The 12,666-nt window shown below is 40.3% G+C and overlaps 1 protein-coding gene and 1 non-coding gene across 2 annotated transcripts in view; both read left to right on the top strand.

Moving 5' to 3' along the window:
* Positions 1-12,666, top strand: part of Efcab3 (EF-hand calcium binding domain 3) — a 419,664-nt gene that overhangs the window by 378,159 nt on the left and 28,839 nt on the right. The window contains exons 174-177 of the mRNA XM_076543522.1: positions 417-470; positions 5,588-5,692; positions 8,598-8,651; positions 10,294-10,347. Of these exons, the coding sequence (XP_076399637.1) occupies positions 417-470; positions 5,588-5,692; positions 8,598-8,651; positions 10,294-10,347 (267 nt within the window). The remainder of the gene's footprint in view (positions 1-416; positions 471-5,587; positions 5,693-8,597; positions 8,652-10,293; positions 10,348-12,666) is intronic.
* Positions 2,890-2,993, top strand: LOC121831879 (U6 spliceosomal RNA). Its single transcript, XR_006075478.1, has one exon. It is a non-coding gene; the product is annotated as a U6 spliceosomal RNA (small nuclear RNA).

A 12,666-nucleotide genomic window follows, 5' to 3' on the forward strand; every position in this document is an offset into this window, starting at 1 on the left:
TTCATTGCTTGTCTTCCTCCCTAGAACCCATCCTCTTCCTTGAGGATGCTCCCTTTAGCACCCACAAGTCCTCACAAAGTACCCAGCACAAGGAAGGTACTCTGTATTTGCCAATTAACTGACAAAATAAAAATCTATAAAGTCAGATTCTCCCTATGCATAACTATGCTAAATCATTTCTTAATTTAGATGACTCTAGTGGTCTCTAAAACAACGGGGGAAAAGATGATATAATTATTATTCATTTCACAGTATAAGCTTTCTTCGTTTCCAAGATAACACTGTTAACCATAACATTCTAAGGAAATCTAGAAAAAATGTCACTAAATTCTTAGGTTCTTTATAATTTCAGAAGGTAATGGAGTATAACTTCTAGGAATCTTAGAAACATGGAATCATCTTCCCTTAACTTACAGGTAACAGAACAGTGGATCTGAATGATCTGATGGATATCATCAGTTACATCAAGGGTAAGTTTCAAGTCATAATAGGAAACACTTAAAAATAGCATCTTAAATACTTAACAATTAATACTGGGCGAGTATCTTTACCATTCATAAAGGTTGCTCTGTTTTTGTATGTGTGTGCTTGGTTGGTTGGTGATTGGTTGGTTGGTTGGTTGGTTGGTTAGTTGGATGGTTGGTATTTCATTGGTGGTTGGTTGGTTGGATGGTTGGTTAGTTGGTTATGTGGTTGGTTAGATGGATGGTTGGTTGGTTATTTGTTGATTGGTGGTTGGTTGTTGTAGCCAGAGCCTTTTCTCTGTCCCACTTGGTCCTGTAGCAGCTTATAAAATAATGACTCAGAGGCTTAATATTAATTACAAACTGTTTGGCCTATGGCTCAGGCTTATTATTAGCTAGTTCTTATATCTTAAATTAACCAATTTCTATTTATGTATCACCATGTGACTGGTGGCTTACTAGTACTTTCACATCTTGCTTCTTGGGCAACTCACTAGTGTCTCCCCAGCTCTGCCCTCTTTTCCCTCTATCTCTGCTTGGATTTCCCACCTGGCTATATCCTGCCTTGGTATAGGCCAAAGCAGCTTCTTTATTAACCAATGGTAATAAAAACATATTCATAGCACAGAGAAAGACATGCCACAGCAGGTTGGTGGTTGGTTGGTTGATGATTGGTTGGTAGTTGGTTGGTTGGTGGTTGGTTAGTTGGTGGTTGGTTGGTCGATGGTTGGTTGGATGGATGGCTGGTTGGTTAGCTGGTGATTGGTTGATTGGATGGTTAGATTGTTGGTTGGTTGGTTGGTTAGATGATTAGTTGGTGATTGGTTGGTTGATAGTTGGTTAGTGATTGTTTTATTGGTTGGCTGGTTGGTTGGTTAGCAGGTTGGTTAGCTGGTTGGTTAGATGGTTGGTTGGTTGGATGGTTGGTTGGCTAGGTGGTTGGATGGATGGTTGGTTGGTTGATTGGTAAATGGTTGGTAGTTGGTTATGGTTGGTTAGTTGGATGATTGGTTGGTTAGTTGGTTGGATGGTTGGTTGGTTAAATGATTGGTTGGATGGATGGTTGGTTGGTTAGTTGGTGGTTGGTTGATTGGTTGGTTGGATCGTTAGTAGGTAGTTGGTTAGTGGGTGATTGGTTGGTTGGTTGGATGGTTGGTTGGTTGGTTAGGAGTTTGTTGGTGGGTGGTTGGTGGTTGATTGGTGGGTGGTTGGTTGATTGATTGGATGGCTAGTTGGTTGGTTAGATGGTTGGTTGGATGGATGGTTAGTTGGTAGTTAGTTGATGATTGGTGGTTGGTTGGTTGGTTGGTTGGTTGGCTGGTTAGATGGTTGGTTAGATGAATGGTTGATTGGTTAGTAGATGGTTTGGGGTGGATAGTTGGAAGACTCTTTGGTTTGTTATGGTTTGGTTTTTTTGGAGGCAGAGTCTCATGAAGACCAGGCTACTGAAACCCACTATATAAGTAAAGATGACCTTGAAATCTCAGTCCTCCTGTCTCTATCTCCCAAGCGCTTGGATTATAGCCACATACCACCATGGGTAAATTTTAGATTCTTTTATATGACATTTTTCCATTTCTGTGGATTCACTGAACTCAAGTAAACCATAACATGTATTTATACTGATATTTATAGTAATATGTGACATTTTCCCTGAAATTTTCCAATATAGAATCAGATATTGTCTTGGTTAAGGTTTTTATTGCTAAGATGAAACACCATGACCAAAAAGCAAGTTGGGAAGGAAAGGGTTTATCTAACTTATACTTCTATACTGCTGTTCATCATCAAAGGAAGTCAGAACAGGAACTCAAACAGGGCAGGAACCTGGAGGCAGGAGCTGATGCAGAGGCCATGAAGGGGCACTACTTACTAGCTTGCTCATCATGGCTTGCTCAGCCTGCTTTCTTATAGAACCCAGGACCACCAGCACAGGGGATGGCACCACCCACAATGGGCTGGGCCCTCTCTCATCAATCACTAATTAAGAAAATGCCTTACAGCTGGAACTTATGGAGGCATTTCCTCAATTATGTTCCCTCTTCAGATAACTCTAGTTTGTGTGTTAAGCTGACATAAGACTAGCCAACACAGAACCCAAAACCCATAGAACCAGTCATACCCTTTACCCCAAACAACCCCTCCTAGAAAAGTATCCTACAGGAATACTTTACTGGTAAAATTTAAAATCCTGTTTCAAGACTTTTGTTCTCATAATAAGTAGTAAGAAACTGTAATAGATTAGAAATATTTAAGTGTATATTAAATCACTATACAAGCCATTAAGTAGTAAGAGAATCACAAACTTGAGATCAGCCTGAGCTTCATAAAGACTTTGTCTGGAAAAAAAACAAACTTAAAAATACAATGTTAGTTAAGTGAGATAGCATGGATTAAAACACTAACTACAAAGATTATATGGAGTATTCACTTGACTGCATATTTAGTACAACTGGAAGACTACACATAAGGTTAGTGTGGTCCCTGCACAATGATGATACACAAATTCAAGATATATAAAGAACTGTAAAAACCAAACACATAAGCTAGATCTGGTGGCACATGCTTTTAATCCCAGCACTGAAGAGGCAGAGGCAGGTGGATCTCTGAGTTCAAGGCCAGCCTGGTCTACAGAGCAAGTTCCAGGATAGCCAGAGACACACAGAGAAACCCCTTCTCAAAAAAATAAATAAATAAACACCTAAAATACAACTTACCCAGTTAATTAATAATCTAATAAACTGAACAAACAGTTCTCACAAAGGAAGTACAAATAGCCAATACATGCTTTAAATGGTTCTCAACATCCTTAGCTAGGATAGCTAAGTCAAATCAAAGCTGCTTTGAGACTCTATCTCATCCCAGTCAAAATGGCCTCATCAAAAAACATACGCTAGAGGGGCGGGGGGAGAGGAACACTTATTCATTGCTGATGGGGATATCTCGTGTAGTCAGTGTTGAAGTCAGTCCTCCAAAAGCTGAAAGTAGAACTTCCATATGACACAGTTTTCTCAGGGTAAATACCGGCAAGACTCTAATCAATTAACACAGAATACTTGTACATTCACATGCTATTCACAACAGCCAGGAAATAGAACCAATCTAGATGTCCATCAAAAGATGAGTGGATAACACAGGACAATGGATTTTTGTTTTGTTTTGTTTTGTTTTTGTTTTTTGAGACAGGGTTTCTCTGTGTAGCCCTGGCTGTCCTAGAACTCACTCTGTAGACCAAGATGGCCTCAAACTCACAGACATCTGCCTGCCTCTGCCTCCCAGTGCTGGCATTAAAGGCATGCGCCACCACCGCCCAGCAGGACAATGGAATTTTAATCAGCCATAAAGAAAAGTGAAATCATAAAATTTTCAGAAAAAATGGAAACTGCAAATCATTGTGGTAAATGAATTAATCCAGACTCAGAAAGACAATACAGGGTTGGGGATTTAGCTCAGCGGTAGAGCACTTGCCTAGCAAGTGCAAGGCCCTGGGTTCGGTCCTCAGCTCAAAAAAAAAAAAAAAAAAAAAGAAAAGAAAAGAAAAAAAGAAAGACAATACATAGTCTCTCATTTGTGAAACCTAGATTTAATACTGTGTGTGTGTGTGTGTGTGTGTGTGTGTGTGTGTGTGTGTGTGTGTGTTGTTAACTATATATTTGTAGCTCATAAAACTAGAAAGGGGATCATGAGAGGGGAAGGAGAGCTCTTAAGGGAGGTGGGACATAAAGAGGATAGCAGAGTACATGTACTAGGAAAACAGGGGACACTAACTGGGGGAAGGGGAAGCCACTTGGAGATGGGGGAGGGGAAGTGATGAAAGGCAGACCAAAGTAAAATGGCATATGTATGAAGATGCTGTAATTGAATCTGTTATTTTGTATGCTGACTTAAAAAACAATTTTAAAAAGTGTTAACATTTTAAAAGATTATGTAGTACATTAAAAATATTTATAAAGAAATTATTTTAGGTTGAAAAAGCAAAACACAAGCCAAGCATGATGGCATACACCTATAATTTCAGCACTCAGGAAGCTGAGGCAGGAGAATCACAAATTTGAGATCAGCCTGGTCTTCATAGTAAGATAAAATACAAAATTATATTTAAATTAGATTTTCACATTATATAAATACAGTCATTATCAAAGATTAGAAAGAAAAACTGATCATTGTTTTTGTGGTAAGGAGTGGGGTTTCTTGCCCCTACCAGCCCTTTATAGTAGCCTTTAGTGTAGTTAAATCTCTTAGAATTATTAAGAAAAACTTTGTCCTTTGTGTTGAGATGAGATGAATTGTGGAATGCATAGTGACCAAAGAAGTAAATTACAGGCAAATGTAATTAAAGTAAATAGAAATTAAAGTTTTCACTGGTGTGTATTTCCAGGTATAATGATATATACCTGTAGTCCCAATCTACTTAAGAAACTGAGGCAGCGCCTTTAATCCCAGCACTCGGGAGGCAGAGGCAGGAAGATCTCTGTGAGTTTGAGGCCAGCCTGGTCTCCAAAGTGAGTTCAGGGAAAGGCGCAAAGCTACCCAGAGAAACGCTGTCTCAGGGAAAAAAAAAAAAAAGCCAGGTGGTGGTGGCACACGCCTGTAATCCCAGCACTCGGGAGGCAGAGCCAGGTGGATCTCTGTGAGTTATAGGCCAGCCTGGTCTACAAAGCTAGTCCAGGACAGGCTCCAAAGCTACAGAGAAATCCTGTCTCTGGAAAAAAAAACAAAAAAACAAACTGAGGCAGGAAAATTGCATGTTTGATGCCAGCCTGGGCAACATAGACAACATGAGCAAGACAGGGACCTTTTGAAAAAGAAAGGAGGCTGGTACATAGAGAAAAGGGATATTCACGTGGGCAGAAGGAAGAGAAAAAGTTAAAATAAACCTTGCTCAAAACCTAGTCTGGTGCGGGTTCCGCACAGCCCACAGGGGTTTCCAATCTGGGGTACATCCTTTGTCACCGACTGCTGATGCACCAAAGCAGAACTTAGACACAGGATTTCCATTTCCCGGGGCTCCTTTCCCTGCCAGATGTGCAGGGCAACAGTCTACATGATCACACACAGTTTGTCATCCTTTGTAAAAAACTGTTTCTATAATAAATCTGCACCCGTTTCTCATCCTTTCTAAGGAGAAGTAATTGACATCCAAAACCTGGGCAAGTTTCTAGCAAATGAGGGGATCGAGCTCACAGAAGATGAGATGAACAACCTGATGCCTTACCTGGAATTTAACGGTGAGGGTTTCTACATGTAAGGTGGTGTCTTCCTAAAAGTGCTTTTGTGACCAGCAAAGAAGATCTTCAGAAATTATCTGTTCTGTATCACCTAAAGCACTTGAGTGTGTGTTCGAATTACCTTCTGTCTTAGTTAGGGTCACTATTGCTGTACAAAATACCACAACCAAAAAGCAAGTTGGGGAGGAAAAGGCTTACACTTCCATATCGCTGTTCATCATCAAAGCAAGTCAGGACAGGAGCTCAAACAGGGCAGGAACCTGGAGGCAGGAGCTGATGCAGAGGCCATGGAGGGGTGCTGTTTACTAGCTTGCTTCCCCTGGCTTGCTCAGCCTGCTTTTTTGTAGAACCCAGGACCATGAGCCAAGGGATGGCACCACCCACCATGGGCTGGGCCCTCCGTCATCATTCACCATTTAAGAAAATACCTTACAGCTGGATCTTATGGAGGCATTTTCTCAACTTACATTCCCTCCCTTCCGATAACTTTAGTCTGTGCATCTAGCTGACATGAGACCAGCCAGCACATCTTCATATCTTGTTGAAGTGTAGGCTTGGGTTCAGGTCTAGGGTGAAGCCTTGCATGTCTAACAAACTCCACTGTGGCACCATGGGCCACATCTTGACTACTGAACATCTGAAAAGAAAAGAGAAGCGACTATGCCTGTTCTCCTTTTAAAATCCCAGTAAAACCAGTAAGCCAATGTGTGAGGGCATGATTCTAACCCAAAAAGGAAGTACAAAATTATCAGAGTGACTGAAATTAGGAAATAAGAGTGAGCAGTAGCAGAGACTCGGGAGAAGCAGGAGTTTGGGGCTGACTGACCACTTACTGGCTGAGATACAGATCAGTGATGGGCACTGGCCTAGCATCACAGGTAAGGCCCTGGGTTTGAATTCTAGCACCATAAAAAACACACAAATTAAAGCTAGTCGTGGTGGTGCATACCTTTAGTCCCAGTACTCAAGAAGCAGAGGCATTTCTACGAGTTTAGGGCTAGCCTCGTCTACAGAGTGAGTTCCAGGAAAGCCAGGGCTACACAGAGAAACCCTGTCATGGAAAGACAAATGAAAAAAGAATTCAAAACCTACAGCAAAGCCCACATGTGCTCCTCAGCCCTCTCCTCCGCCTCTTCCACCCTGTTATGCCGCAAACCACTGAACTGTGATTCTCTAAAGCAGCTTTGTTCCTCCTTTTGTCCTTTAGCTTAACTACCACTTGGTCTAGAATGTTCCTCCTCTACTCCATCCCCATCCCACAGTGTGCTCTTGAAATCCTGTTTGACTGCACCAGGCTCCTTCTGCATTCTGTGACTCCTATTTCACCATTCACCCCTCAACTAAAGCAGCACTTTTCTTCTCTGAATTCTGATAGGATTTTGTTAGAGACAGAATACATACCTCCTGCTCTGACTTCTTGTTTATACACTTCTGTGGTCTCCCAACAAACTTTAAAGTTCCTAAAGAAAAAGTCTGATGTCAAATGCTAAGAACACAAAAAGGAATGAATCACAGCCCTTGTCCTCAAAAAGCTTTTGGTCCAATACAGGAAGAAGCACATAAAATAATGTGATATAATGTGATATATATATGCAGAGAGAACATATGGCTGAGACTGGAGTAGTCTTCTGGGGAGAGACTGGCTTAGTCGTTGCGGGGCATCTTTCCAGTCAGAGACAGACTGCGTCCTCACTGTAGCACAGCACATTTGTGGTGGTTCTCAAAAAGGACTCCCAGGTCACCAAAAAATTAGTAAAGATGTGGAAGTAGAAGAGCTAGTGGAAGAGGAAAAGGATTAGCAGGAGTTAGGTGGAGAGAAAAGGTAATAAGGGGTGAATATGGTCAATACAGCAATGCATGTGTGAAGATGCTATGATGAAATCCATTGTTATGTATAACTAATATATGCTAATAAAAAACTCTCAGAAAGACTTGTCAGAAAAGAGCAGGTCCTTCCCTCCCTGTTGTAACATTTGAGCATATGCCAACATATTTTCCTTCATATCTTCACTTTTACATATATGTAACATATAATATATACAGATTTTGTATGTATGTACACACACACACACACATATGCACATTCCAGTGAGCTGGCTCAGCAATAAGGGAACTAGTTGCCAAGCCTGACAACCTGAGTTTGATTCCCAGAACCCACATGGTAGAAGGAGAGAATCAGCTCCTGCAAGTTGTCCTCTGATCCACATGCATGCTATGGTACTCATGCATGCATGCATGCATGCATGTGTGCACACTTGTGCAAGCACACATACACATAAATTTAAAAAATGTAAATAAAATATATATCTATTGTCATCTGTTGGGAAAGATATCGATTTGAGGGCAGACTCTTGGAAGTTTCCCCTCTCCCACTTGTGACCTGTAATTATCAACCACATTCTTGAAACTATGAAAGAGGACCCGAGTTGAAGAAGTAGAGACATTTGTCTCCCTACAGAAGTCATTATTTGTTGCATCATCCTCAGCCGAGAGAAAAGCTAATCCAAATTCCAAAGCAAATGCAGACAAGTTCAGCCTAGTACTTCCTATGGGAGACAGGGGGCGCTTGAGGTGACAGGAAATCATGTAATGCTTTGCTTTTGTTTGTTTGTTTGTTTATTTATTTATTTATTTATTTATTTATTTTTGGGTTTTTGTTTGTTTGTTTGTTTGTTTTGAGACAGGGTTTCTCTGTGTAGCTTTGCGCCTTTCCTGGAACTCACTCTGTAGACCAGGCTGGCCTCGAACTCACAGAGATCCGCCTGCCTCCCAAGTGCTGGGATTAAAGGCGTGTGCCACCACCGCCCGGCTATGCTTTGCTGTTAATAATGTCACAACTTTTATTAACCTTACTGAGTTTTTTTTTTTTGTGGCTGCCTCTGTGTCTGAATCAAATGTTTTACAGGAAGTGGGAAGGTGACCATACAATCAATAATGGAGGGTCTGAAGAAACTTAAACGTGAGTGTGAACTTACAGGACAATTAAAAATTGACCAGTTGATGCCATATATTAATTTTCACATGTGTTTTCTTGGTTGTAAAAGTAATACATGGAGGGTTACAGAGACAGCTCAGCTGTTGAAAGCTCAGCTGCTCTTCCAGAGGTCCCAGCTCCAGTTCCCATCACCTACATGGTGGCTCACAACCACCTGTAACTCCAGTCCCAGGGCATCTAATGCCCTCTTCCAGCCCCCAAAGGCACTGGACACACATGATTCACATACATGCAGGACAAACACCTATATACATAAAAAGGAAAAAGGAAAAAGAATTTTTAACTTTTGAAATATACTGCAAACAGTATTTTTAAAGTAGTACATGGGACTAGGAGTGTACTCAGTGATACAGCAATTGATTGGCATGCACAAAATCATCAGCACCAACACTGAAAAATCAAGGTAATGTATATTCATTATAGAAAATATATATTCAGAAAGATAAATTATTGAAAAGGAAAAATTAATAATCTTATTAGTTCTGCTTTCTGGCAATAATCCATAACTTTATCACCATATTCTCCCTTATGCATACATCAAAGGATTAACTCTGAAGGTATCAAAAGGTAATATATTAATATCAGAAGATATTTCTACCCACACTAGCATACTGCTTCTAAGTAACAGATTACCTTGTGTATGATACCTCCATGGCCACAAAGAACCACTGTAACTTTGTAGGCTTCCATAACTTGCCACAGATCTTTCTTGGTGTTAAAAGAGAGCAAAATTGGCTTGTCTGGCCGTGGCCAACCTTGTCAAAAGCAGAAAACTAAACCCTATGTCCACTTTCTCCTGAGACTTCATCTCCTCATGTTTAAGAAATAAAATGAACCCACATTTTGATGAGAAAAGATAATAAATAACACGTGGCTAACCTTGACTTCAGTCCTGACCCAAGGTTTTTACTCGGGGACTAAACTTGTCCTGTTGCTGTGAAAAGACACCACAACCATGACAACTCTTATCAAGGAAAACATTTCATTGGGGCTGGCTTACAGTTTCAGAGGTTAGTCTAAGCGGGAAGCATGGTGGCATGCAGACAGACATGGTGCTGGAGAAGGAGCTAAGAGTTCAGTGTCCGCCTTGATGCAAGGAGGAGGGGCTAGGTCTGGCCCCAACTTGGTATGCCAGCCTGTGTTGACTGCCCAAGGAAGGCCTCTATGAGGAGGGGATGGGGGTGGGATGGGGTTAGGTGGGGGAGAGCAGGAGAAGGGGAGGGAGGCAGAACAGGGATTGGTATGTAAAAGGAAATAATTTTTTTTAATTAAAAAAAAAGATGAGAAAAAATTCTATGTCCAGTTCAGCAGGCAGCAGGAAGGGAGAGATCCTAGGTCTGGCTTGAGCATTTGAGATCCCTAAGCCCGCCTCCAGTGGCATACTTCCTCCAACACAGCCACACCACATGTCCTGATCTTTGGTCCCTAATGACCAAGCATTCAAATATATGAGCCTATAAGGGTCATTCTTATTCAAACCACCCAAGCAGCAAGCAATATGGATTAAAACAGATAGCCCATAGGAACTTGGATGTTTTCTCCAGTTCCCCTCTCCTAGTCAGCTTCAGGACTGTATATAATCTTGACTCTGAACCTTGTCTTTCAGCGAAAGGAATGATGAATCTGCACAAGTTGTTAAGAACTGCCAGTGGTATTAACGGTAGGTTACAGCTCTTAATCCTGTTGTTACTGTCCAGAACTGTCTTAGTGTTTCTACTTTCTGTCTGCTAATCAGTCAGGTGACTATACGTTAGTCCTCCAACTAGTTCTCTAAGTTCATTTTGCCTTTATAGTCCATGTCTCATTGTATCACACTGCTTATCAGATATTTCATATTGTTTTCTAATGTCTTCAATGATATTTTTAATTACATTATGTCTCTGGTATGACCATATAGTTTATAAAGTAACTTCCTGATTCTAGTCTTAAGGAAAGCAACTCAGTTTATTGGACTTTTGTGTCCATATCAGTAAAGCAAAAGAGGTGAGTTTGGGTAGTGATCTATTAGTTATCTTTTGACTTTAAAATTCTAGTTTTAACTGTTAAGGTTGAAAGGAAACTATTAAGGTGGGGAGGGAAGGGTCCAGAATAAGAGAAAATATTTGTTAAGTATTTATAAATGATATACTAATAAGGGTTTAATATTCAAAATATGTATAACTCAATAATGAAAAGTGTAGATGTAGGGCTTGGACTATAGCTTAGTGGTAGAGCACTTGTCTAGCATGTGTGAGACCCTAGATTCATTTCCCAGGATTACATGCACCAAAAAGCAAATACAGTCATTCTCTTGGATGGAGAACTCCACTTTCTATTGTTCCACTTACAGTCAGTGGCTATCCAAATATATTAAATGGAAAATTCCAGAAACAAATAGTTCATAAGTTTTAAATTGTATGCTACTCTTAGTAATATGATAACATGTAGCACTGCCCTCCCCTGACTGTGCTAAGGACAAGAGTCAATCCTTTGTGCAGAATATGGACTTTATACACATCACCTCATCAGTCACCAAGTAACTATCTCAGTTACCAGATAACTGCTGCTGCATTGCATTGTATTTCTTGTATAGTCTATATTTTACTTAATAATGACCCTAAAAACACAAGAACAGTGATGGCGACCACTCAGCTTTGCCAAGAGAAATTAGGGAGTGCTTCCAGCAAATGCGAAGGTGAAAGAGTTCATCCAGCTCAATGCAAGAAAATATTAGCACCTAATTTTAACCTCTTACTGTGCTTACTTTATGAATTAACATTTTGCCATAAACATGTGTGCATAGAAAAAAAGATAGTGTAGAGATAAGGTTCAGTGTCCTCCATGGTTTTAGGCATCCACTGAGGATCTTTGAACATATCATCTGAGGATGAGATGAGACAGCTGTAACTGAGTGTTTCTGAATGGCCAAAGTATATGAATAGACATTGCTTCAGAGATTACATTAAAATGACAATGAATCAGATGAAAAGATGTTAAACATCATTATTCACCGAGGGAACATGAAACAACAATGAAATACTACTTTACACTCTCTAGTGTGGATGCATTTAAAAAAGAAGAAAGCTGAGTGTGGTGGCGCACGCCTTTAACCCCAGCACTCAGGAGGCAGAAGCAGGAGGATCGCTAAATCTGAGGCCAGCCTGGTCTACAGAGCTAGTTCCAGGATGGCCAGGGCTATACAGACAAACCTTGTCACAAAAAAAAAAAAAAAAAACCATGAGCAGCAAGATGGTTTAGTGGGTAAAGGCACTTGCTACCAAGCCCAGCTGCCTTAGTTTATCCCCAGGACCCACATGCTGGAAGGACAGAACTGACTCCACAACAGTGTCTTCTAGGGGCTGGAGACATGGCTCAGCAGTTTAGAGCACTGGCTGCTCTTCCGCAGGACCCACATGATGGCAGCTCACAACTGTCTGTAACTCCAGTTCAGGGGCTCTGATGCCCTCTTCTGGCCTCTGAGGGTACGCATGTGGTGCACAGACATACATGCCGTCAAAACACTCATACACTTAAAATGAAATTAAACAAAGAAACAAAGTTTGTCCTTTGCCTTCCACATACCTGCTGTGGCATATGTGAGCACACATACACACACAACAAATAAATGTAACAAAATTTTAATTAAAAATTTTTAAAAGATAACAAGTGTTAAAGATGTAAAAAAGAATGAGGCCCTCATTAAACTGGTGAGATAATTGTAAAATTGTGCAGCTGAATTGTTATCTTTGTTGATAACAATAGACATACTCAAATATTACCAGAAGAAAAATATTAAAATCACATATGCATATATGCATATAATTAATTAAAAAGGAGGCCATGAATTCGAAAGAGAGCAAGGAGGGGAAAATGATGTTATTATATTATAATCTCAAAAATAAAGAATATTATTTTAAAAATCATGTATTTAGTAGTTTGTGGAACATAAGCTAGATGATTTAATATTATGATTTGCTATAAAGTTGATGCTAGGAACATT

This window comes from Peromyscus maniculatus, chromosome 8 (genome assembly GCF_049852395.1).
Source record: "Peromyscus maniculatus bairdii isolate BWxNUB_F1_BW_parent chromosome 8, HU_Pman_BW_mat_3.1, whole genome shotgun sequence".
NCBI classification, from domain to species: domain Eukaryota; kingdom Metazoa; phylum Chordata; class Mammalia; order Rodentia; family Cricetidae; genus Peromyscus; species Peromyscus maniculatus.